Below are 22,926 nucleotides of genomic sequence, written 5' to 3'. Positions count from 1 at the left end.
ACAAAGCAACATCCAATCACGGCCCTGTGTAGCTGTAGAGAGCTGCGGAGAACCTTCATCCCAGAGGCAGGTGTGGATTCCCTGAGGTCAAGACTCCTGAGAGTGCTGGCTGAGCCAACAGTCCAGTGTACTTATTTACCCAGAATACTTAGATCAGCCACAGGGGAGAGAGTGGGGGTTCTCAGGGCCTCTCCAATGACACATCTAAACACAGTGCAGTCAGATGTGTCCGCTCTCCCCCTGCCTGGCCTGCTGTCAACCCCACTACCCCCCCACTGTACTGCACTCTATGTTTGTTTGACTGCTGTGTTGATGGTCAAAAGAGCTGAGTTTCTACTAGCACTGTGCTCTTGTCTCATTTCTGCTACAGGGTGCGACAAATACTCAACGCCATGCAAGAGCTGAAGCTTACTTCTGCCAAAAGTTGATGATAGATCTATGACTTTGTGGTGGATTTGGTGCGCAGAGATGACAGGAGCGATAACTTCCTCACACGTTAACCACAGTGTTTCCTCTGAAAAGAGAGACATATGAGGAGCACATTCAGTACATCATCTGATATTTTACAGTACCATATGTTTTGCACTGAAAAAGGCAGAAATAACTGGATGAATTGTAAAAATATAATCAGCTCTGCAGCTTGCGGGCAGAGGTCAACTGTGCCAGTATAGCTTTGTTCTCGTGAACATATCTGGCATGTACACTACAAAAAGTCTACCTCCATTTATCTCTTCTCACATGGCTACATGCCCTGGGTTCAATGAGCCACACAGGCACTCCACATTACTGTGGTCCTGCTCACCCTCAGTAATGCCCTGTAAACGCTTACTGTTGGAAGATGTCAATTAGCACCAGGGTGTGAGGAGTTATTGTCCCATAGCTGGAGCCGGCCGCGTGACTCCCACATACTGCCAGGATGGTGAGGTATCAGGACCATGGTGATGACTCAGGACCACGGGCACCACTCACAACACCCTCCACCCCGTCATAATGTGACTCTTTCTCATGGTACCCCCATTAATATTTTAGCTCTCCGACCTCACTCTCCCTAACTATCAAGCTATGCTGCACCCCAAGACCAAGAACCATCTAAAATCTAAATTTAAGAAGGGTGTGGGGGTTTCTGTGTTTTTATTGTCTTCTCGCTCGATAAGAAGTTAGATTTATAGGGTCATCACAGTGGAGTCACTTTCATGTAGCTACAGATCATTTTAAAGAATAATTACCTCCCCTGAGGAGGTTCATGGTGTCAGATAGACATATTCTACAGATTTATATGGTTGTAGATTCACAGCAGAGGTGTTGTTCATGGTTAAATTGAAGGCACTACACTGTCTCTGGCTGCTGTAATTCAGATGGCTGTGGTTGGGTCTGACGGCCTGGGTAAAGGAGAATAGACAAAGAGCCTGTTGCAGGGCTGAAACTGTGCAGCTGGCTGTGTGAAAATTAAAGGTCAAGTATCATTTTATTTCCATCTAGCAAATATTTAAAACATAGAAAAACATGGAAATGCAAGTGTATGTTCTTCTCTTTAAACAACCTCATATCGAGAAAATAGGCATGAAGAAAGCCTTGTAGATGTGTATTTTAAAGAAGAGGAAGTGCCATTATTTAAAGGCCAACCCTGCTCTCACCTCATTCACGTGAGAACCCACGTCAGCCTGTAGTTGGAGTGGACTATAGTTGGAGTGGGCTATAGTTGGAGTGGGCTATAGTTGGAGTGGGCTATAGTTGGAGTGGGCTATAGTTGGAGTGGGCTTTAGTTGGAGTGGGCTATAGTCGGAGTGGGCTATAGTTGGAGTGGGCTACAGTCAGAGTGGGCTATAGTCAGAGTGGGCTATAGTTGGAGTGGGCTATAGTCGCAGTGGGCTATAGTCGGAGTGGGCTATAGTCGGAGTGGGCTATAGTTGGAGTGGGCTATAGTTGGAGTGGGCTATAGTTGGAGTGGGCTATAGTTGGAGTGGGCTATAGTTGGAGTGGGCTATAGTCGGAGTGGGCTATAGTCAGAGTGGGCTATAGTCAGAGTGGGCTATAGTTGGAGTGGGCTATAGTTGGAGTGGGCTATAGTCGGAGTGGGCTATAGTTGGATTGATGTCATGTCTGCATCACACAGGGAACGGAGGCCAATGAACCCTCGTTATAGTTTCGTCCTCTGTGTCCTGCCTCTTCAGAAGTTATATACGCTCAACTCAATCACAGATTTTTTAGATACTGATTTTCCTTGGGAAGTGATGAGATTCCTGTTTTTGAACTATGTGTCTCCTGCTGAACAGCTTCCAGGAAACATAGTAGTTTTAAAATATTGTACATTGTGTCTCCTTGTCTGTGGAGTTTCTGGAAGTCCACCTCTTCCTCCCATCCCCTCGGGAGCTGTTAAAACCCTGGTTTCTAAAATTAAACGCAAACAGTTTGCTCTGAATCAAATTGATCAACGAAAAGACATCGTTCAAAGCCTCGGGTGAGATAAGACTCATACTAACGTCATGGTTACTGCTAGCACATCACAAATAACATGAACAGTCCAAGAGCATATCTCTCATTTGAGCTCATGATCTTCCGCTCAGGAGACATAGTATATCTGTACATAAAAATAAACTGTTACTCTTTCAGAATTATTATGCACATAGTTATGGATTTGGTACTGAGTGAAAATACAAGCCATAGATAGAGTGGATTTAATTTTTATGTTACCAGGCAAGTCAGTTAAGAACAAATTCTTATTTTCAATGACGCCCTAGGAACAGTGGGTTAACTATGTTGTCAGCTCGGGGGTTTGAACTCACAACCTTCCGGTTACTAGTCCAACGCTCTAACCACTAGGCTACCCTGCCGCTATAGGGCAACGATAAATCAACTAGATTTAGCCCGGGGCTCATTTATTTTGTTGAGCAGATGGTCGGGGCGAAACATAATCGCAAATAATTTGTATGCTACAAGAAGCCCAAACAGATATGTTTGACTAAAACATAATCATTTTAGTCAAACATAATCATTTCAAATGTTGCTTACATTTGTATACGATCACGTGTCTCTCTACAACACATTGGGAATACTTGGGATTTTTTTATTTTTATTAAAATAACTTTGAGCTGATTTCCTGGTGTTTTTAGTCTTTTATGTCCAAAACATGAAAAAATAAATGGAGTGGTTGGCTGTATTGTCAGTCAGGGTATAGGGGTGAGCAAGGAGCACAGACAGAGATTACAGCTGCAACGGGGCAGCATTTCCTGTAGGAAGTGGAGAAAGTGTCGGATGTTTGCGATCTATGGTGTACTTCTCAGCTTCCTCCACAAGTCTGTGTGTGTGTGTGTGTGTGTGTGTGTGTGTTTGGTTTTACTATCCTTGTGGGGACCAGAAGTCCTCACAAGGATAGTAAAACAAGGACATTTCTGACAAGTGGGGACATTTCGCCGGTCCTCACAACGAAAAAGGCTATTTTAGGTTTAGGGGTCAGGTTTACAGTTAGGGATAGAATTAGGGTTAGGTTTAGGAGTTAGGGCTTAAGGTTAGGGTTAGGTTAAGGGAAATATGATTTTGAATGGTAATCAATTGTTTAGTCCCCACAAGGATAGTCAAACAAACATGTGTGGATGTCAAGGCCAGTGGCCTGCTCTTGGCCAGCCCTGACTCCAGGGCTGGGCCTCCCCTTTCCCTCAAATTTCCCCCCCTTTCCCCCATCTCTCCCACGCACACTTACAGGGTCTACCGTGACAACAGGCAATATTCAGCTTGGCCTTTTTCTCAATGTTTTGACAGCCTAAGGAGCCATGCTGATACTTAGTCTACACAGTGAAAGTGGAAAAGTCAGATCATTACATTATTCTTCTCATATTTATGAATTTGTGCAGAATTTGTGAATGAATTTTTTTACCAGGTAATTGACTGAGTACACATTCTCAGTTACAGTCACGACCTGGGGAATAGTTACAGGGGAGAGGTGGGGGATGAATGAGCAAATTAGAAGCTGGGGATGATTTGGTGGCCATGATTGGGAATTTAGCCAGGACACCAGGGTTAACACCCCTACTCTTACAATAAATGCCATGGGATCTTTAGTGACCACTGAGATTCAGGAAAACCCATTTAACGTCCCATCTGAAAGACAGCACCATATACACAGGGCAATGTCCCCAATCACTGCCTTGGGGCATTGGGACATTGTTTAAGACCAGAGGAAAGAGTGCCTCCAACTGGCCCTTCAACACCACTTCCAGCAGCATCTGGTCTCTCATCCAGGGACTGACCAGGTCCAAAGCCTGCTTAGCTTCAGAGGTAATGCTAGCAGTGGGATGCAGGATGGGATGCTGCTGAACATCATTGTCACCATTGTGGAGGTGTTATTGTCATCATGGGATCAACTGTACAACAGAGTCTATGTGTCATTTGGGTGGGTTCTCATCAAGGGGACACATGGCGTCACATAGCTTCTCATGACCAAGACTGTTTTGTGTGCGTGCAGCTGGGATGCTGTGCAGACCAGAGGCAGTATCTGAGGTGACTCACCTCCCCATGTCCATGAGACACAGGGCAGGGCCAGGAAAGAGGGAAACACACTGGATCCCTGCAGACAACAATCTCCCGTCTCCCTGCTTTGGTCCAGGATGATGGAGCCACTCTCTGCCCTCCCATTACACACAAACATCACGTTCTAGATGGCTCGATCCTGGTGTCCAACGTATCAGCCATGTGAATGTATAGGAATGAGGAGTGTGATGCAACAAACAGGAAAACATCAATCATAGAGTTGGTGATGCAGAGGATGTATTCTGCAGAGAGGGGGTGTGACCAATGTATGATCGATGTCAGAAGTGCTGTCAGAGATGAGAGAGTTTATACAGAAGGCAGTGTGGTCTACTCCCATGTGGGGACACATGAAAACAGCACAATAAACGCTGTAATAAATGAATGAGCTTTATTTTGTTTTCAAAGCAGAACATAATATGCGGAATGTTTCACCATCCAACTTCCCACCAACTGGAGAACAGTTACATAGAACAACATACACATGAACATGGCTACTGGTTTTCTGCAAGTCTGTTATTCACACGCGCACATATGGTACAGACAGACACACGCAGGGTACTGTGGTTTACCAAGTAGACCGCTCATTGTTAATACAACTGAATGAAAAGATCCATATCCCAGGACACCCCTTCTAACTCTCTATATTCATGGCTCAGAGAGGTGACTGCACAAACATCACCGACAGCTCCACTTGTGATACACCACATTAGCCTATAGATCAGCGAGTGCCACCCCAGCAGCTGTCTGAGTATTCTCCACCAGCTAGACAGGGAAGACTGTGTGTTCTCATTTACAAGGGGCTGTACAATGGATTTACAGTCGTTGTGATGAACACAGAGCAGGCATCCAGTGTATGTAGTTATCATTGAATGGGTTGTGTACATGTGAAGCATAACTGTTGAGCACATGTGAGGTGCGATACAATCAGAAGCTGCAATCGGACTCAAAATACATCCCTTTAATTGGCGTGCATGAAAACAGTCATCTGATTTGTGTCCATGTAGATTCATAGCTCCCTGACATCTGGAAAGGGACTGTCTCAGGAGATCAAATAGTCTTACTGAAGTTAATCAAAACAAAAACAGGAAGCAGAATGAGAAATGCTTGGCTCGGTCGCCTTTATTGGCTACCGTATCATTTGCAACGTCTACTCAAATTGCCGACAACAGGATACCGAGCTTACGGTCAGCAGCAACAGATTGATGACAACAGGATACCTAGCGTACTGTCAGCAGCAACATATTGATGACAACAGGATACCTAGCGTACTGTCAGCAGCAACAGATTGATGACAACGGGATACCTAGCGTACTGTCAGCAGCAACAGATTGATGACAACAGGATACCTAGCGTACTGTCAGCAGCAACAGATTGATGACAACAGGATACCTAGCGTACTGTCAGCAGCAACAGATTGATGACAACAGGATACCTAGCGTACTGTCAGCAGCAACAGATTGATGACAACAGGATACCTAGCGTACTGTCAGCAGCAACAGATTGATGACAACAGGATACCTAGCGTACTGTCAGCAGCAACAGATTGATGACAACAGGATACCTAGCGTACTGTCAGCAGCAACAGATTGATGACAACAGGATACCTAGCGTACTGTCAGCAGCAACAGATTGATGACAACAGGATACCTAGCGTACTGTCAGCAGCAACAGATTGATGACAACAGGATACCTAGCGTACTGTCAGCAGCAACAGATTGATGACAACAGGATACCTAGCGTACTGTCAGCAGCAACAGATTGATGACAACAGGATACCTAGCGTACTGTCAGCAGCAACAGATTGATGACAACAGGATACCTAGCGTACTGTCAGCAGCAACAGATTGATGACAACAGGATACCTAGCGTACTGTCAGCAGCAACAGATTGATGACAACAGGATACCTAGCGTACTGTCAGCAGCAACAGATTGATGACAACAGGATACCTAGCGTACTGTCAGCAGCAACAGATTGATGACAACAGGATACCTAGCGTCCTGTCAGCAGCAACAGATTGATGACAACAGGATACCTAGCGTCCTGTCAGCAGCAACAGACTGACAGCAGGAGAAAATAGTATCAGTCATATCAGCCAGGGAAAGAAACTTACCCCTTGTGTACAGAGTGGGAGAAACTCTCATTCTGATTGAGTCGACATACGCAGCGTTTACCGTGAATGCAGTCTCCGCGACCACGGGAACATTGTCTTTAATTGTCAATCGCTCTATAAAGCGGATCTTCAGTGCTACGGATTGAATAGAGCCCTTTCATACTGTGTGCTGTATATTCTCTCAACATATCAGTTCCCCTAAGAAGTCCTTTCAGACCAGTGTTCCCCCAACATGGTCCCAGTATTACTGTAGCTACGAAATTAAACTTGCCCTGAACACGCAATTAGGGGGCCTTTTCTATATACAATACCCATATATATTTGACCTATTCAATTTCTGTTTCTGATCAATCAGGTACACAAACACGGGGTATTTTGATTATGATGTATTCTTTATGGTGGATAATATCCAGAAGTGGTCTCAACTACAACACTAGTGGATATCATAAAATATAGAACCTAGTCTCTATGGTAGACATACACTCTATGATGAACATTGAAAGTCACAGTATAGGGAGAATGTAACTATTTTTTGTGCCATCTACAGTATTGAGGGAAGCGATCTGAGTACAATAATTGAATGAAAGTGCTTGATTTAAAACCCTTTCTTTTCTAATTAGTTATGCATTCAGTGAGCACTGTTTACCTAAGGAAATTGTCCGTTTCCATTGTCAGTTCCCCTCCTTGTCTATGGAACGATTGAAGTCTCTTTCCCTCAACAGTGAAGTATTCTAAATAATAGGTGAAATACGTAGGTATAAACATACAAACGTTGGACAGGGATACAAGTTACTAGAAAGCACTTTCAAAACATTATACATTTAAAGGTCTACCAACTCTCAGATTTCCGACATGACAGCCATACAGTTGTAACAGTCTCTTGGTCAGGCTACAAAGGGCCTGCATGTTTAGGATGCCGCCTGTTCACAAGAAGAAAATAGAATATGTCCCAAAATTTTTTTTTAAAGGGTTCATATCACTGCATTTTAGCCGTTATTGTATTTTAAAGATGATAAGTAATAAAGAGGATTAAGATTAAGTTGATCCTTTTTGAAACATGCCTATTTTATGCCAAGGGAAATATGACGTAGGTTCAAATTCTGGCTCAAATAAAATACAAAATCGTTTATGCTTGAGAAACAGACAGGGTTCATGTATCCAATGATAATGCAGGTTATTGTCACAGATAGCACACTCTAAGTGGGGGTGTTTAATAATATGGCATGCTGGTGGTGCAGTCAGTAAGAGTCCAATATCAGTTCCCCCAACTCTGAACCATGACCTTTACCCCCTTCAACCCAGTTTAATTTAAAAAAAGAAGAAAAAAAACATACATAGGTCAGAAGAGCAAGCCAACAATTTCAATCTTTTTGCTCTCTCTAAGCATGACCACAAAGTTGAAACTTTTTTTTGTTTCATGTTGAAGCGTGGTTGTCCAACCTTGATGAATTTACCCCTGCACCCCCCAAAGATCATTCCCTGCCCTTCCTCCTACCAACTCCCTTTCTTCTTCAGTGCCCTGTGGAAGTGAGGATGCAAGGGGTGGGTCTACTCAGCAGGGATTTTCCTCTTGGAGGGGGGGATGAGGTGACCGGGGAGGTCGGCGGGCAATTCGTGCCCCTCCAGTTTGACTTTAATCAGGTGATTGGCCAGGGCAAACTCCTCATCATCCAGCATCCCATCCTTATCGATGTCAGCCAGCTTCCAAATCTTCCCTAGCACAGTGTTGGGCAGCTTGGACTTCACCATCTCCTTCTTGGCGTTGGCACCCGTCACTTTCCCATTGACCGGCGACAGCGTGTAGAAGATCTCGTCGTACATTGGCTTGTCGCGGGCCACCACCCACTCTGCCTCATCGATGCCCTCTCCAGCACCCTCGCCGTAGCCATGGCCAAAGGGCCCGTTGAGGGTACCGTCAAAGGCCCCTCCCTTCACCACCTGCTGGGGTCGGTTGGTCTCCTCCTGCCTGACCAGCACCATGAGGCTGGCGATGTCGTGGGCCAGCATGTCATCCACTGTGTCCAGCAGTTTCATCTTCAGGGGCTGGAACTTGTTCAGGTCATGGGCGTTCAGTTGCTCCTATAAGAGGGAAGAGAGGGCAGAGGTTAGAGTTAAAAAGAGCTGTGTTTTCAGAGTCAAGCTGATCTTCGTTGATACATTTTTACAGTCTCTAATGCGTGTGAGGTTGGTTGGAACAAGGTACATGACTGTCCTGGTCTATGCATCAGAGATACATTTATGACAGAAAGGATCAACATGACTGCTGTTTATTCTCTACTCTGAGCCAAGTCATAATGGTGTTTCTCTCAGTGAGGAAAACAAAGTGCTCATCAGGCCCAGATGGAAGGGGGTGGTTCAGATGTAATGGCTGACCACAGCCAATCAGAAAGGGGCTGTTTGGCCACCATGGCTCAAACCAGTTTGTCCCAGTAGGGCAGACACATTGGTGTGTTAGCTCAGAGGATTTGTGTTTGCTTGAAAATAGCACAGATTGTGGGCTTTATCCAAAGCAAATCAGGTTCTCTAGGTAAACATGACAACGTGAGTCATGTTTGTAGTCATACTTTTTGGCTCTTATGTATACATGCTATGATGTTGTCTGTCCAGCCCATATGCTGCATTATACACTACTGTTCAAAAGTTTGGGGTTACTTAGAAATGTCCTTGTTTTTAAAAGAAAATCATATTTTTTGTCCATTAAAATAAAATAAAATTTATCAGATGCCGAGAAGTTGCCATACCATGCAGGGATGCAACTGGTCAGGATGCTCTCGATGGTGCAGCTGTATTACCTTTTAAGGACCTGGGGACCCATGCCAAATCTTTTCAGTGTCTTTAGGGGGAAAAGGTTTTGTAATGCCCTCTTCACGACTGTCTTGGCATGTTTGGACCATGATAGTTCGTTGGTGATGTGGACACCAAGGAACTTGAAACTTTCGTGAATGTTGACTTGTTTAAAGGTTTTGTTCGGCTACCGAGAGCGTTATCACACAGTCATCCAGAGAAGCTGGTGCTCTCGTGCATGCTTCAGTGTTGCTTGCCTCAAAGCGAGCATAAATGGCATTTAGCTCGTCTGGTAGGCTCACGTCATTGGGCAGCTCGCATCTGGGTTTCCCTTTGTAACCCGTAATAGTTTTCAAGCCCTGCCACATCTGACGAGCTTCAGAGCCGGTGTAGTAGGATTCAATCTTAATCCTGTATTGACGCTTTGCTTGTTTGATGGTTCGTCTGAGGGCATAGCAGGACTTCTTATAAGCGTCCAGATTAGTCTCCCACTCCTTGAAAGCGGCAGCTCTAGCCTTTAGCTCGATGCGGATGTTGCCTGTAATCCATGGCTTCTAGTTGGGATATGTACGTACAGTCACTGTGGGGACGACGTAATCGATTCACTTATTGATGAAGCCGATGACTGAGGTTGTGTACTCCTCCATGCCATTGGAGGAATCCCGGAACATATTCCAGTCTCTGCTAGCAAAACTGTCCTGTAGTGTAGCATCTGCGTCATCTGACCACTTCCGTGTTGAGATAGTCACTGGTGCTTCCTACTTTAGTTTTTGCTTGTAAGCAGGAATCAGGAGGATATAATTATAGTCAGATTTGCCAAATGGAGGGTGGGGAGAGCTTTGTATGCATCTGTGTGTGTGGAGTAAAGGTGGTCTAGGATTTTTTTTCTCTGGTTGCACATGTGACATGCTGGTAAAAATGTAGTAAAACTGATTTAAATTTGCCTGCATTAAAGTCCCCGGCCAATAGGAGCGCCGCTTCTGGGTGAGCATTTTCTCCTTTGCTTATGGCCTTATGGAGTTGGTTGAGAGCGGTCTTAGTGCCAGCTTCGTTCTGTGGTGGTAAATAGACGGCTACTAATAATATACAGTAGGCTCCAAAATTACTGGCACCCCTGACTGGCAATGTACAAACAATACTTAAAAAAATATCAACAATATAATTATAGAGAAACTCAAAATACCAACATGTGAGAAATACTGTACTTTATTAATGTTTCAAATGGAACCAACCAAAATCATACAATTATTTAATACAAAATAAATGTAACCAAATTCAAGGTTTCATAATTATTGGCACTCCTCATTTAGTACTTAGTGCAACCACCTCTGGCAAGGATAACAGCATGGAGTCTTTTCCTGTAATAATTGACAAGGTTAAGGAAGGGATTTTGGACCATTTCTCTATGCAGATCCTTTCAAGATCAATCACATTCTTGGGTTTGCACTTACCAACTGCCATCTTCCACTCAGCCCACAGGTTTTCGATTGGATTGAGGTCTGTCGACTGAGATGGCCATGGCAGAACATTGATTTTGTTGTCACAGAACCATTTCTGTGTGGATCTTGAGGTATGTTTCAGGTCATTGTCTTGTTGGAAAGTCCCAGCCTTCTGGCAGAGGCAACCAGATTGTCAGCCAGAATTGCCTGATACTTGGTAGAATTCATTATGCCATCAATCTTAACCAGTGCCCCTGGACCTCTGGATTTAAAACAGCCCCAAAACATCACTGACCCTCCTCCATACTTCACCGTGGATATGAGGTGCCTCTCCTTGTATGCATCTCTGTTTCGACACCAAACATGCCGATGCTGTATCTGACCAAAATGTTCAATTATGGTCTCATCTGAACAGAGCACCTTCTTCCAGTCTTAATTTAAATTACGTTTGGCAAACTCCAAGCGCTTGCATCTGTGTCTTGGGGTCAGATAAGGCTTTCTTCTGGCAACCCTTCCAAAGAGCCTGTGGATGTGGAGGTGGCGTCTGATGGAGCTTTTTGAAACCTGGTGACCCTAAGACGGCACCAAGGCCTGCAATTGTTTCAGTGATTCTTGGGGGTTTTGTTGCTTCTCTCACGATCCCCCTCCCTATCCTGGGGGGGAAAATGCATTTGCGTCCTCTACCCGTGAGGTTTTCAACTGTTCTATATCTTTTGCATGTTTTAATAATTGCCCTGACAGGACTCAGTGGTATATTCAATTGTCTGTGGATCTTCTTGTAGCAATTACCAGATTTATGACCCTCTGTCTCTTTTGAATTGCTTCTTTTGTTTTATTCATGGTGTTGGAATGACAGCGGGATATTGCACGTGAGTTACTTCATTTGTATACCCTAATGAAAGTGATGTAATGGCTCAATATAGTTCCTTAAGACTTAGATAACTTAAATAAGTGGAATTTAATTTGTGGTTTAATTTTTGTAGATGTTATTTACAATAATCTTTAAGGGTGCCATTAATTGTGAAACCTTGATTTGGAGGACATTGATTTTTAATTAAATCAATACATTATTTTGGTTGGTTCCATTGAAACATTAGTAAAGTACAGTATTTCTCACATGTTGGTATTTTGAGTTTCTCTCTATAATTATATGGTTTATATTTGTTTAAGCATTGTTTGTGCGTTGCCAGTCAGGGGTGCCATTAATTTTGGAGACCACTGTAGCTCTCTTGGTAGATAGTGTGGTCTACAGTAATCATAAGGTACTCTACACCTCAGGCGAGCAATACCTCAAGACTTCTTTGATATTAGACATCACGCACCAGCTGTTATTGACAAATACACACACCCCCATCCCTCATCTTACCAGAGGTAGCGTCTCTGCTCTGCATGGAAAATCCTGCTAGCTCTATATTGTCCGTATCGTCGTTCAGCCACGTCTCGGTGAAACATAAAATGTTACAGTTTTTGATGTCCCGTTGGTAAAATAATCTCAATTGTAGGTCATCAGTTTTATTTTCCAATGATTGAACGTTAGCAAGAAGAACGGATGGCAGTGGGAGTTTACTCACTCGCCTACGGATTTCTCAGAAGGCTGCCCGAATCTGGGCCTGTTCCAGTGAAAGCAGGATATTCTTCTCGTCGGACTCGTTAAAGTAAAAAGTTTCCTCCAGTCAGCGGTGATGAATCGCTGTTCTCATGTCCAGAAGTTATTTTCGGCCATAAGAGACTGTAGCAGCAGCATTATGTACACAATAAGTTAAAAAAATATATGTTACACAAAATGCAAAAAAAAAAAAGCACAATTGGTTGGGAGAATGTAAAACGTCAGCCATGTTCTTTGGCGCCATCTTAAACACCAGTCTCAACATCAACAGTGAAGAGGCAACTCCGGGATGCTGGCCTTCTAGGCAGAGTTGCAAAGAAAAAGCCATATTTCAGACTGGCCAATAAAAATAAAATATTAAGGGGCGCAAAAGAACACAGACACTGGACAGGGGAACTCTGCCTAGAAGGCCAGCATCCCGGAGTCACCTCTTCACTGTTGACGTTGAGACTGGACAGAGGAACTCTGCCTAGAAGGCCAGCATTCTGGAGTCGCCTCTTCACTGTTGACGTTGAGACTGGACAGAGGAACTCTGCCTAGAAGGCCAGCATCCCGGAGTCACCTCTTCACTGTTGACGTTGAGACTGGACAGAGGAACTCTGCCTAGAAGGCCAGCATCCCGGAGTCACCTCTTCACTGTTGACGTTGAGACTGGACAGAGGAACTCTGCCTAGAAGGCCAGCATTCTGGAGTCGCCTCTTCACTGTTGACGTTGAGACTGGACAGGGGAACTCTGCCTAGAAGGCCAGCATTCCGGAGTCGCCTCTTCACTGTTGACGTTGAGACTGGACAGGGGAACTCTGCCTAGAAGGCCAGCATCCCGGAGTCGCCTCTTCACTGTTGACGTTGAGACTGGACAGGGGAACTCTGCCTAGAAGGCCAGCATTCTGGAGTCGCCTCTTCACTGTTGACGTTGAGACTGGACAGGGGAACTCTGCCTAGAAGGCCAGCATTCTGGAGTCGCCTCTTCACTGTTGACGTTGAGACTGGTGTTTTGCGGGTGCTATTTAATGAAGCTGCCTGTCGAGGACTTGTGAGGCATCTGTTTATCAAACTAGACACTCTAATGTACGTGTCCTCTTGCTCAGTTGTGCACTGGGGCCTCCCACTCCTCTTTCTATTCTGGTTTTAGCCAGTTTGAGCTGTTCTGTAAAGGGAGTAGTACACAACGTTGTACAAGAACTTCAGTTTCTTGGCAATTTCTCGCATGGAATAGCCTTCATTTCTCAGAACAAGAATAGACTGACGAGTTTCAGAAGAAAGTACTTTGTTTCTGGCCATTTTGAGCCTGTAATCGAACCCACAAACGCTGATGCTCCAGATACTCAATTAGTCTAAAGAAGGCATGTTTTGGTGCTTCTTAAATCAGAACAACAGTTTTCAGCTGTGCTAACAATTGCAAAAGGGTTTTTCTAATGATCAATTAGCCTTTTAAAATTATAAACTTGGATTAGCTAACACAACGTGCCATTGGAACACAGGAGTGATGGTTGCTGATAATGGGCCTCTGTACGCCTATGTAGATATTCCATTAAAAAATCTGCCATTTCTAGCTACAATAGTCATTTACAGTATTAAGCATGTCTACACTGTATTTATGATCAATTTGTTGTCATTCTAATGGACAATTTTTTTGTGCTTTTCTTTTAAAAACAAGGACATTTCTAAGTGACCCCAAACATTTGAATGGTAGTGTACATCTCCTCTTATACCTTACACAGGAGTGTGTCTATCTCACCTGCATCTTCTTGAGGTTGGGGAAGTCTCCAGGGGAGATCTGGTGTTCTCTCTCAATGCGGCTGTAGATCTCTCCCAGGCTGTTGATCAGCTCCTTCTTCTTGCCCTCCTTTCCAAACACACTTGGCATCTCCTTCTTCAGAGAGCTGATGATGTAGGCATGGACCTACAACGAGACAGCAGAAAACAACAGGACTGGTAATAACAAGTGGGGCAGAGAGACATCACGCAAGTAATGCAGTGTTTCCCAAATGATGGTACGGGACTCCATACAGGGGTTGCTGCCAGCTCCTCTTGGGTCATAATTTTGTTTATGTGTCTGTTGTGCCACAAAGGGCTCTTTAATGTTTCCCTTAATCTCACAAAGTCATTGAAAAGAAATGTCTGATATTTTAAACATTCAAACAGGAAGGAAGCACTTAAAGCAGTTTTATGAGGGTGCATGTAGCAGGTACCACATCCGGCTACTCAAGAGGTTCCCTTCCTTAGGGTTTCCTAAAACTGAGAGGGGAAGGCGAAAAAAAACGCATCACACAACTGGCTCTCCTGGAGATTTCTGAGAGACAATTTACCATGAAAGAAGAACTTCACATGTTATGTATGCTATATCTGAATGCAATACTCTCTCGCTCTCTACCGCACCTGCTGTCTCGAACCTCTAGACCGCTCAGCTATGAAAAGCCAACTGACATTTACTCCTGAGGCACTGACCTGTTGCACCCTCTACAACCACTGTGATTATTATTAGACCCTGCTGGTCATCTATGAATGTTTGACCATCTTGAAGAACAATCTGGCCTTAAATGGCCATGTACTCTTATAATCTCCACCCGGCACAGCCAGAAGAGGACTTGGCCCCCCCTCACAGCCTGGTTCTTCTCTAGGTTTCTTCCTAGGTTCCTGCCTTTCTATGGGAGTTCTTCCTAACCACCGTGCTTCTACATCTGCATTGCTTGCTGTTTGGGGTTTTAGACTGGGTTTCTGTATAGCACTTTGTGATATCAGCTGATGTAAAAAGGGCTTTATAAATAGATTTTATTGATTGAGTGATAGAATACTGAATATGGTATGTGGATTTTAAATGAGAAGTACAGATTACAAAATAAAAAGACCCCTGATTGCTGAGATAAGGCATACTAAAAGTGGAAAACAAGTTTCAAGCAGTGAAATGGCAACAGCAACTCAAATCCAAGGCCACAATGTTTTTGTTGATATTTAACAGTTGCTCCAGACATTATTGACTGTGTTCAATGAGGAATAAAAGCAATTTAACAATAGTAGGTGTAGGGGTGAAAATAACGAATTACAAATACTCTCGTTACAGGAATTGAGTACCTTTTCCAAGAACTTGTACTTTCTTTTGTATTTTTCAAAAGGCAAGCCATTTTACTTTAAAATGTTTTGTAGTATTGTACTTCGCTACCTTTTTAAAAACATCTATTAAAGAGTACAATTTTGTAGGCTATTCATAATAGTAGATCATGAGTGCAGGGAAAGATTTGGAGAGCCCCTTGAAGGCAGAAAAGAAAATGCTCATTGTTGTTTAGTCAGTGACCAATTAAATAAAATGTCACGCATCGTCGCACCCATACAGGCCAATCAAGCTGTGCATACAAATTGAACGATGATGGTCAAAAGATTTTCAAAAAGTAAAAAAGAACTTAGCTAGTATAGTTTGAGATAACTAGCTAGCTATAAATGATCAACAATGTCGTTATGGATGGCTTTAGCAGCTAGTATAGCTAGCTATCTAATAGTGTAACTTACGTATGTTAGCGTTAGCCTAGTCTAGCATGCTAATGTTAGCAAGCTATCCTTGCAGCTAAATTAGCTGTGCATATAACGTTGTTAGTGTACACAATAGGTACAGCTAGACATGGAATCATCTCAACATTAGACAACATTTAGGTCTGAGAACATCTGACCAACTCACTTCAGTCTCAGTATCTGAGAATAACAAGTATGGAATGTCTGGGCTATTGTAATGTCAGTGATATGAAGTTTCCACCTAAAGCAGAATTTGCTGAAATATTAAATATGTGGATGTTTTGTATTTGTAACTATACAGGATTGGTCTACCTGAAGCATCATCTTGACACAGAGAGCGAGACAGAGCAACAGAGGCAGCATTCATCTGATTAAGAGGATTTTTCTGCATCACTGATGCCCAAAAGGTCACCAGCTGGATGGGTACCTTTCATGTGTGTCAGATAAGATGGACTTGCTTCATTCCTTTCCATACAGACAGAAAGGAATTGAACTCCGCTTTCAGATGTGTGTCCCTCAAACTGAACAGAGGCCTGCCTTCCTCGGCCGCCTGTGAGCATCTTTTTACCTGTGTTGGACTGCTCTTCACTGCAAAGAGAGCCAGGACAGATTCTATTCACTTGGAAAATCAGCTCCTGTGGAAACTGAACACCAAGTTCAGAGGTAAGTGAAGGCATTCGAACAGAACCTCTTTGTCTTTGCTCAAGGAACACAACAAAACCTAATGTACATGTAGCCTATATACACTCAAACTGGCCAGTTTATTAGGTACACCACTCCATTCACGGAAAGGTATCGCTCCTACAGACGGAGTCACGTGGCCATGGCTTGCTATATAAAGCAGGCAGACAGGCATCAAGGCATTCTGAGTTGCTGTTCGATTGAACGTTAGAATGGGAAAAACGAGTGACCTAAGCAACATCCCTGTGCAGCATCCACCAACTTCCCTGTGGAACGATTCTCACATCTTGTAGAATGCCATGAAGAATTCAGGCTCTTCTGGAGGCAAAGGGGCAACCGACCCTACATCCCCTCCTCTATTTCAGTGGACTTTGCTCAATCTTTATTTCCATGGTGTTCTGTTGTTGCCTCCAAGGCTAATTTGACCTTCAAATCCTTTAGGTAGGTCCAGTGCCCTTGCACTCCTCATTTGGCCTTGAGAGAATAAAAGAATGAGGGAGTTTGTGAGTGAGGGAAAGAGGGAGTTTGTGAGTGAGGGAAAGAGGGAAGGAATGAGTGGGGAAAGTGATTTGTTTATGTACTAGATTTTGTATTGCTTATAATTCATCAATACATGAATTGCTTTGAATGTTTCATGTATTTTTAAATATGAATCGTACTGATAAATCCTTTGTTTTTTCATATACTCGATGTGCCTTGCTGCAACTCAAATAAACAAACTTAGTTAACCTGTTGCGACGAGCAATCCCGTATCCGGGATCGTAATTATAGCCTCAAGCTCATTACCATAACACAACGTTAACTATTCATGAAAATCGCAAATGAAATGAAATAAATATATTGGCTCTCAAGCTTAGCCTTTTGTTAATACTGAACATGAATTTCCTCTCTTCTTTTTTTCAATTTATTGCAAGGAAAAAATGATGTGCAACAACATTCAGGTAACCTTAACTATAAGGTCGACATTTTTATTTTAAAGGTATACTACATTACTTTCACTCTGCGTACTATTTAAATGAGCTACTTTTTTACTTTTACTTGAGTTCTTTTTTTTTTACACTAGTAGTTTTACTTCTACTTGAGTAAAATGTCATGAAAGTTACAGTACTTCTACTTTGGCGGATGGATGAGCACACTGCTGCTGATAGCAGAGGAAGACTACCTCTCTGGTCAGGACAGGAGACAGGACAGGAATCAGAAACCAGGGGACAGGGAATAGGGGGACAGGGGCAGTGGAGGCTGCTAAGTGGAGGACGGCTCATAATAATGACCGGAATGGAGTAAATGGAATGGTCCCCCAGCAGCCTCCACTGGACAGGGGGAGGTCGAGGGTGGGTTGCCATCTCCACTCAAAGTGGCCACCTGTCTGGGTGCGATTCCATGGACTGTGGATAAAACACGCATGCAAAGGCACACACACACCCTTCAGGACATCCTGTTGAACAGCCGGGTACTGTAAAGGAGGGCCCTACAGTACCTGAATTTGTCCAATAGAAACTCTTGGTTTGCTTTGGTTTGTTTCTTAAACGGTAAAAGGTTTCCGTAATGAATACACCCCTGGTCTCGTTGTTATTAGAACAAACACTTCTGATGCTCTCTCAAGGTCTGTCTGCACATAATTCAATAGCCCCCCACCTCCCTGCTTGGCTCTACTATCCAACTCACTCTATCCATCCCTCCCCCAGCCACAGATCATGCCTATACACATCTGGATCCAGTTGAATCCTACTGTAAGGTCAGGGACATCCCAGAAATTATGATCAGCTCATCAATTCAAATCAAAAAATTTATATAGCCCTTCTTAAATTAGCTGATATCTCAAAGTGCTGTACAGAAACCCAGCCTAAAACCCCAAACAGCAAGCAATGCCGGTGTAGATGCACGATGGCTAGGAAAAACTCCCTAGGCCAAAACCTAGGAAGAAATCTAAAGAGGAACCAGGCTATGAGGGGTGGCCAATCCTCCTCTGGCTGTGCCGGGTGGAGATAATAACAGAACATGGCCAATATGTTCAAATGTTCATAAATGACCAGCATGGTCAAATAATAATAATAATTATCAATTAAACACTCCCCACTGTTTGTGATCACACACACCCCCTCTGTTTGTTTAGCTATAGGGCGATAATATTGTACTGCAAATCATGTTTGCCAGTGACACCACAATAACTTACGGCTAGGTCACCACAGAGGCAGGGTGGTGTTGGGGTTTATGGCTGTCTGGGAGGGTTATATACTCAGCCATGGGGAGTGAGATTCATCATGAGCCTGAATGTTAATCATCTGATGGTATTGGACACACCCGGAGCCTAAATGACCTGTCTTTATCCTAACCACTGCTGTGATCCCTGGATGCTCGTCCATCAGTCAGCCAGTAGGCCTTGACCACAGAACAACTCACCTTGCAATTTATTTTTCTATCCAGCTTGGAAAAAATGATTCATCAATATAATGACTTATAAAACCTAGTCCTTGTGGAATTATTTAATTTTGCTGTAAAATTATCACCATCGCCCAACAGTTTTTTGTTGACGTGTAAAAAAATCAAATAAAAATAGGATTTGTTTCCAAACTGCATGATGTGAGTTGTAAAATTTAAAAAACAAAACATTCCTGTGTCCTGAGAGAAAACCATGCCCCCCAAAAAATGTAAGCTACATGTGGGGTTGAAGTTAAGGTTTGTCCATGACCAACTGCATCTCAAACCCACTTGCAATCAAGTCTCTATGTCAAGTGAACAGTAGTGACCTATGACTGATAGTTGATGTGGTATGACTTTGGGTTCTCAGTGCCACCAATGCTTTATGACTCTATTAGAGTGTAGCTCAGCTGTGAAGGTACCCAGGTGCAGCCACTGTACCAGCCTTCATCTCACCACGCAGTCACATAATGTTCCCCTGGGGAGAGGGTTGGCAGCTCGCTTAGTAGGGGAAGGTTATCGTATCCTAACAAAGTGGGTGTGATTGCACTCATTACTCTTGCATAGTGAGTCTACTGTATTATAGTTCCTGGTCAGTCAGGGCAACTGTGTGGTGTCTCTTGAGATTCTATTCCATTCAAAGACCAATTTAAAAAAAATACTATTCTTCTCTTTGGAAAAATGACTTAATACTTAATAAAAAGAGAACTTTCTAGTCAGACCAAAATGACATTGTGCTTAGGAGTACTTTCCACTCTTTTCTGAGAGAATGTGTGTGTGCATGTAGTCAGAGCTTACCTTAGCGAGCCGTGCCCTCTTGATGAGGTCGTTGAGCTTCCTGAGGGCAGCGTTGCGGGGCAGTGACTGGATGTCCTTGAACAGGTCCTGCTCCTCCGCCTCAAACAGTTTACGGTTGTCAGGGATGAGCAATGGGTGTGACCAGAACGACCCGATATAGACACGGATGACCTCAGGCGTGTTGACGATCTTCCCCAGCGACCACATGAGGGCGCCATAAACCCTCATCAGCTGCTGCGTCTCGATCTGGTCAGCCTTGTTTAGAACCACCCGGATCTTGTCTTCGTGGTTCTTCAGGGCCTTGATGACCTCCGAGAACTCGTCTGAGATGTCTAGCTTGTGGGCGTCGAACAGGAGGATGATGCGGTCCACGCGTTCGGCGAACCACTCTAAAACGGCTGCGAAGTCATAGCCTGGAGAGGGGGGGGGGGGGGGGGGGTGAAGGGTAGTGGAAAGAGATAGGCAGGGTCAACAACCGGCAGGGTCAACAACCAGCAGAACATCAACAGTACAGACTCTTGGAGGGCCAGAGCGATCCAGTGGCATCCAGCTAAGTAACCAGAAGAATGTTGTAAACTTGGGAGGCCTGCTATTGCTCAAGAGGACAAACAGTATGACAATTCCTAAAGACAACAGTTAAAACCACTATCTGAGATAGAGGCTGAAAGCCTGAAAAACATGATCCAATGGTCAATAATTTTGTGCCTCTCCCTTTTCTTACCGTTATGCAGTGAAAACAGGATTTCTAAAGCCAATATTAATCTGTCCTGTCCTCACTTCTTGCTTAACTATGTCATCACTTCATGCTAATACAGTGGATTGAGGAGAATGACGGTGCTTTCTTTAACCCCAGTCTGAGGAGCAGGGAAGGACAAGAAGGGGCTGAATGACTCAGCATATGGCTTCATGACCTCCTCCTCCTCTCCTACCCTCAACCTCGCTAGCTGGATAACAGGTTTTACACTAAGCGGGCAACTGACCCACTTCATTCTCCTCCTGCACCTATCTCCCAGCAGCAGATAGGGAGGGAGAGAGAAAGACAGGCATTTCAGGCGAGAAGGAGAATTCCCCCAAACAACTGCTAATCTAATGGAGCAATTAGCTGTCTAATCTGAAGCCAGTGATCCGAGAAGCCCAGAGACGAAGAGAGCTGTCGGGGGAAAACAGATTTCAGCTCCAGATAAATTAAAATGTACTCGTCTCTAGATAGCAGCAGGTGATGAGTACTAATGGACGAGTCCATTATCAAAGCATGTATTCCTAGTCGTGAAAGTAGTTAAGTCTCCCATTGACAAGATATCAGTGGTAGACATGGCTATCGTATTTGAATGCCATTGAAAGAAGAGTTTCCATTGGATGGGGAGAGTATTTCACTGTGTTAATTGGAAGCAGACCCGCAGTCAGCAAGTAAGTCAGAGAGTTAACCTTGGGCACCGCACTCTCTCTCTCTCCGTTCCATTCCTAACTCTAACTGGCTGGGACCCAAGTGGGGAAAATCACATAATAAAAACTACTAATATAAAAAAGGTTCTGCTCAAAGAGCTTGGCTACAGAAAAATCTATGTGTGCTGTAATATAACAATGGGTCAGGGAACTACACACAACATGTGTGACATAGGATTATGACGAGAATAAAGAAACATACTGTACGAGTACACCTTGAAGAAAACAAAGCATCTGTTTAAAGCACACGTGCAAAAGTTGTTGAATGCAAAACGAGACAATGGAGTGATCTATGAAATCAAAAAGAATAGAAGACAACCCAGGACTTCCATTTCAGGTCTATTGTTTGTGCATAGGCACATCATAGACACAGGAACCACAACCTCAAGCTGTTTGCGCTGAGATGTATTTCAATATCAAGACACATAGCATCTATAAAGTGAAACACCTGTTTCATGGAATACTTAACCACCCTTCTCCCTACTCCAACCCCAGGGGTGCATGGCAGAGCTCCTCCTTACCTTGGTGCACTTACAGCTGAGGGGAAGACTTCCACAGAATTGGAGAAGGTACTGTACCAGAAGCTGGGATTAGTCTGTTAATGTTGCTCAAATCAGAGGCATGGAATATGGCAGCCAGGGCCATGTTTCCAGGGAAGGATTTTATTCCATGCCGATACAGGATAGAAACGCAGAGGCCTCATCCCTGATGATTTGGCAGTTTCACTATGGGCCTTTATTGTTACCTTCTGAACAACTTTCTCACCTTTTCGTAGGAGGTATTTTATCATTAGTGGTTACTTGCTACTCCATACCCTTGCTAGTGTTTCTCTAGTTCTCAAGTATATTGACTAGACATACTATTGACTATGGATCAACTACCGGTATTACCGTCAGGGCTTAAACAGAAATAAACACTCACGGCTCCTTTGCCTCTGGAGCGAAATATAGGCAGCAGTACAGTAAGTCAAAGACCATACGTGAATAATGGGCAGGGCAATAAGAGCAGTGAAACTGGTTGGAGGACCATGGCATTATGGCACTGATTTATAACGATGGGGCACAGTAAGCTGTTAATGTCAAGGGACCTAGTTATTTTAGGCCTGGCTTGACGCAGCACTGCAGAAATCCCATAGGGTCTACTGTAGTATAGGCAAGCTGCGTTGGTTAACACTGCGGTTGTTTAAAGTCGGAACTTTCACTACAATACCTCCATATGGGCATTTATGATACTCGCTATAGCCGGGTCCATGTTCATTCGCAGCTGTACACAGGAAGAAAGGAGACACAAACAGAGGTGAAAAATGAAATTTATGAAAAGGGGGGGTTCAGAGCTTCAAGTCAACATGGATATGTGTGGGTGAATGTTGTACATTGTGATAATCATAATACAGTCTAGTAATGAACCTCTCCAGAACTGAAACACAGTCAGGGTCCTGACAGAACAGAAAACCAAATGTTGAAGAAAAGAGGTTTAAAATAAATTACAGGTAAGAGCACTCTGTATTCTGCTTGTAGACAGCTCCTGGTATAACTTCTATTTACCAGCCCATTGTATTTCAACAAGTTAAAGATGACACACAAACAACGAAGACTGCGACCACATTTCCTGTGGGGT

At 43.7% G+C, this 22,926-nt stretch overlaps 1 protein-coding gene across 2 annotated transcripts in view; it reads right to left on the bottom strand.

Annotated features, from left to right (window-relative positions):
• Positions 1–4,893: 4,893 nt before the first annotated feature.
• LOC109866464 (EH domain-containing protein 3) overlaps positions 4,894–22,926 on the bottom strand; it is a 37,571-nt gene continuing 19,538 nt past the window's right edge. For both annotated transcript variants that reach the window (XM_020455150.2, XM_020455149.2), the window contains 3 exons: positions 19,867–20,279; positions 14,204–14,368; positions 4,894–8,715 (listed from right to left, as the gene is read on the bottom strand). In XM_020455150.2, the coding sequence (XP_020310739.1) occupies positions 8,185–8,715; positions 14,204–14,368; positions 19,867–20,279 (1,109 nt within the window). In that variant the 3' untranslated portion in view covers positions 4,894–8,184. The remainder of the gene's footprint in view (positions 8,716–14,203; positions 14,369–19,866; positions 20,280–22,926) is intronic.

This window comes from Oncorhynchus kisutch, linkage group LG21 (assembly GCF_002021735.2).
Source record: "Oncorhynchus kisutch isolate 150728-3 linkage group LG21, Okis_V2, whole genome shotgun sequence".
NCBI classification, from domain to species: Eukaryota; Metazoa; Chordata; class Actinopteri; order Salmoniformes; family Salmonidae; genus Oncorhynchus; species Oncorhynchus kisutch.
Note: the sequence above shows the minus strand (reverse complement) of the source record. Positions and strands in the feature narration are given on the sequence as shown.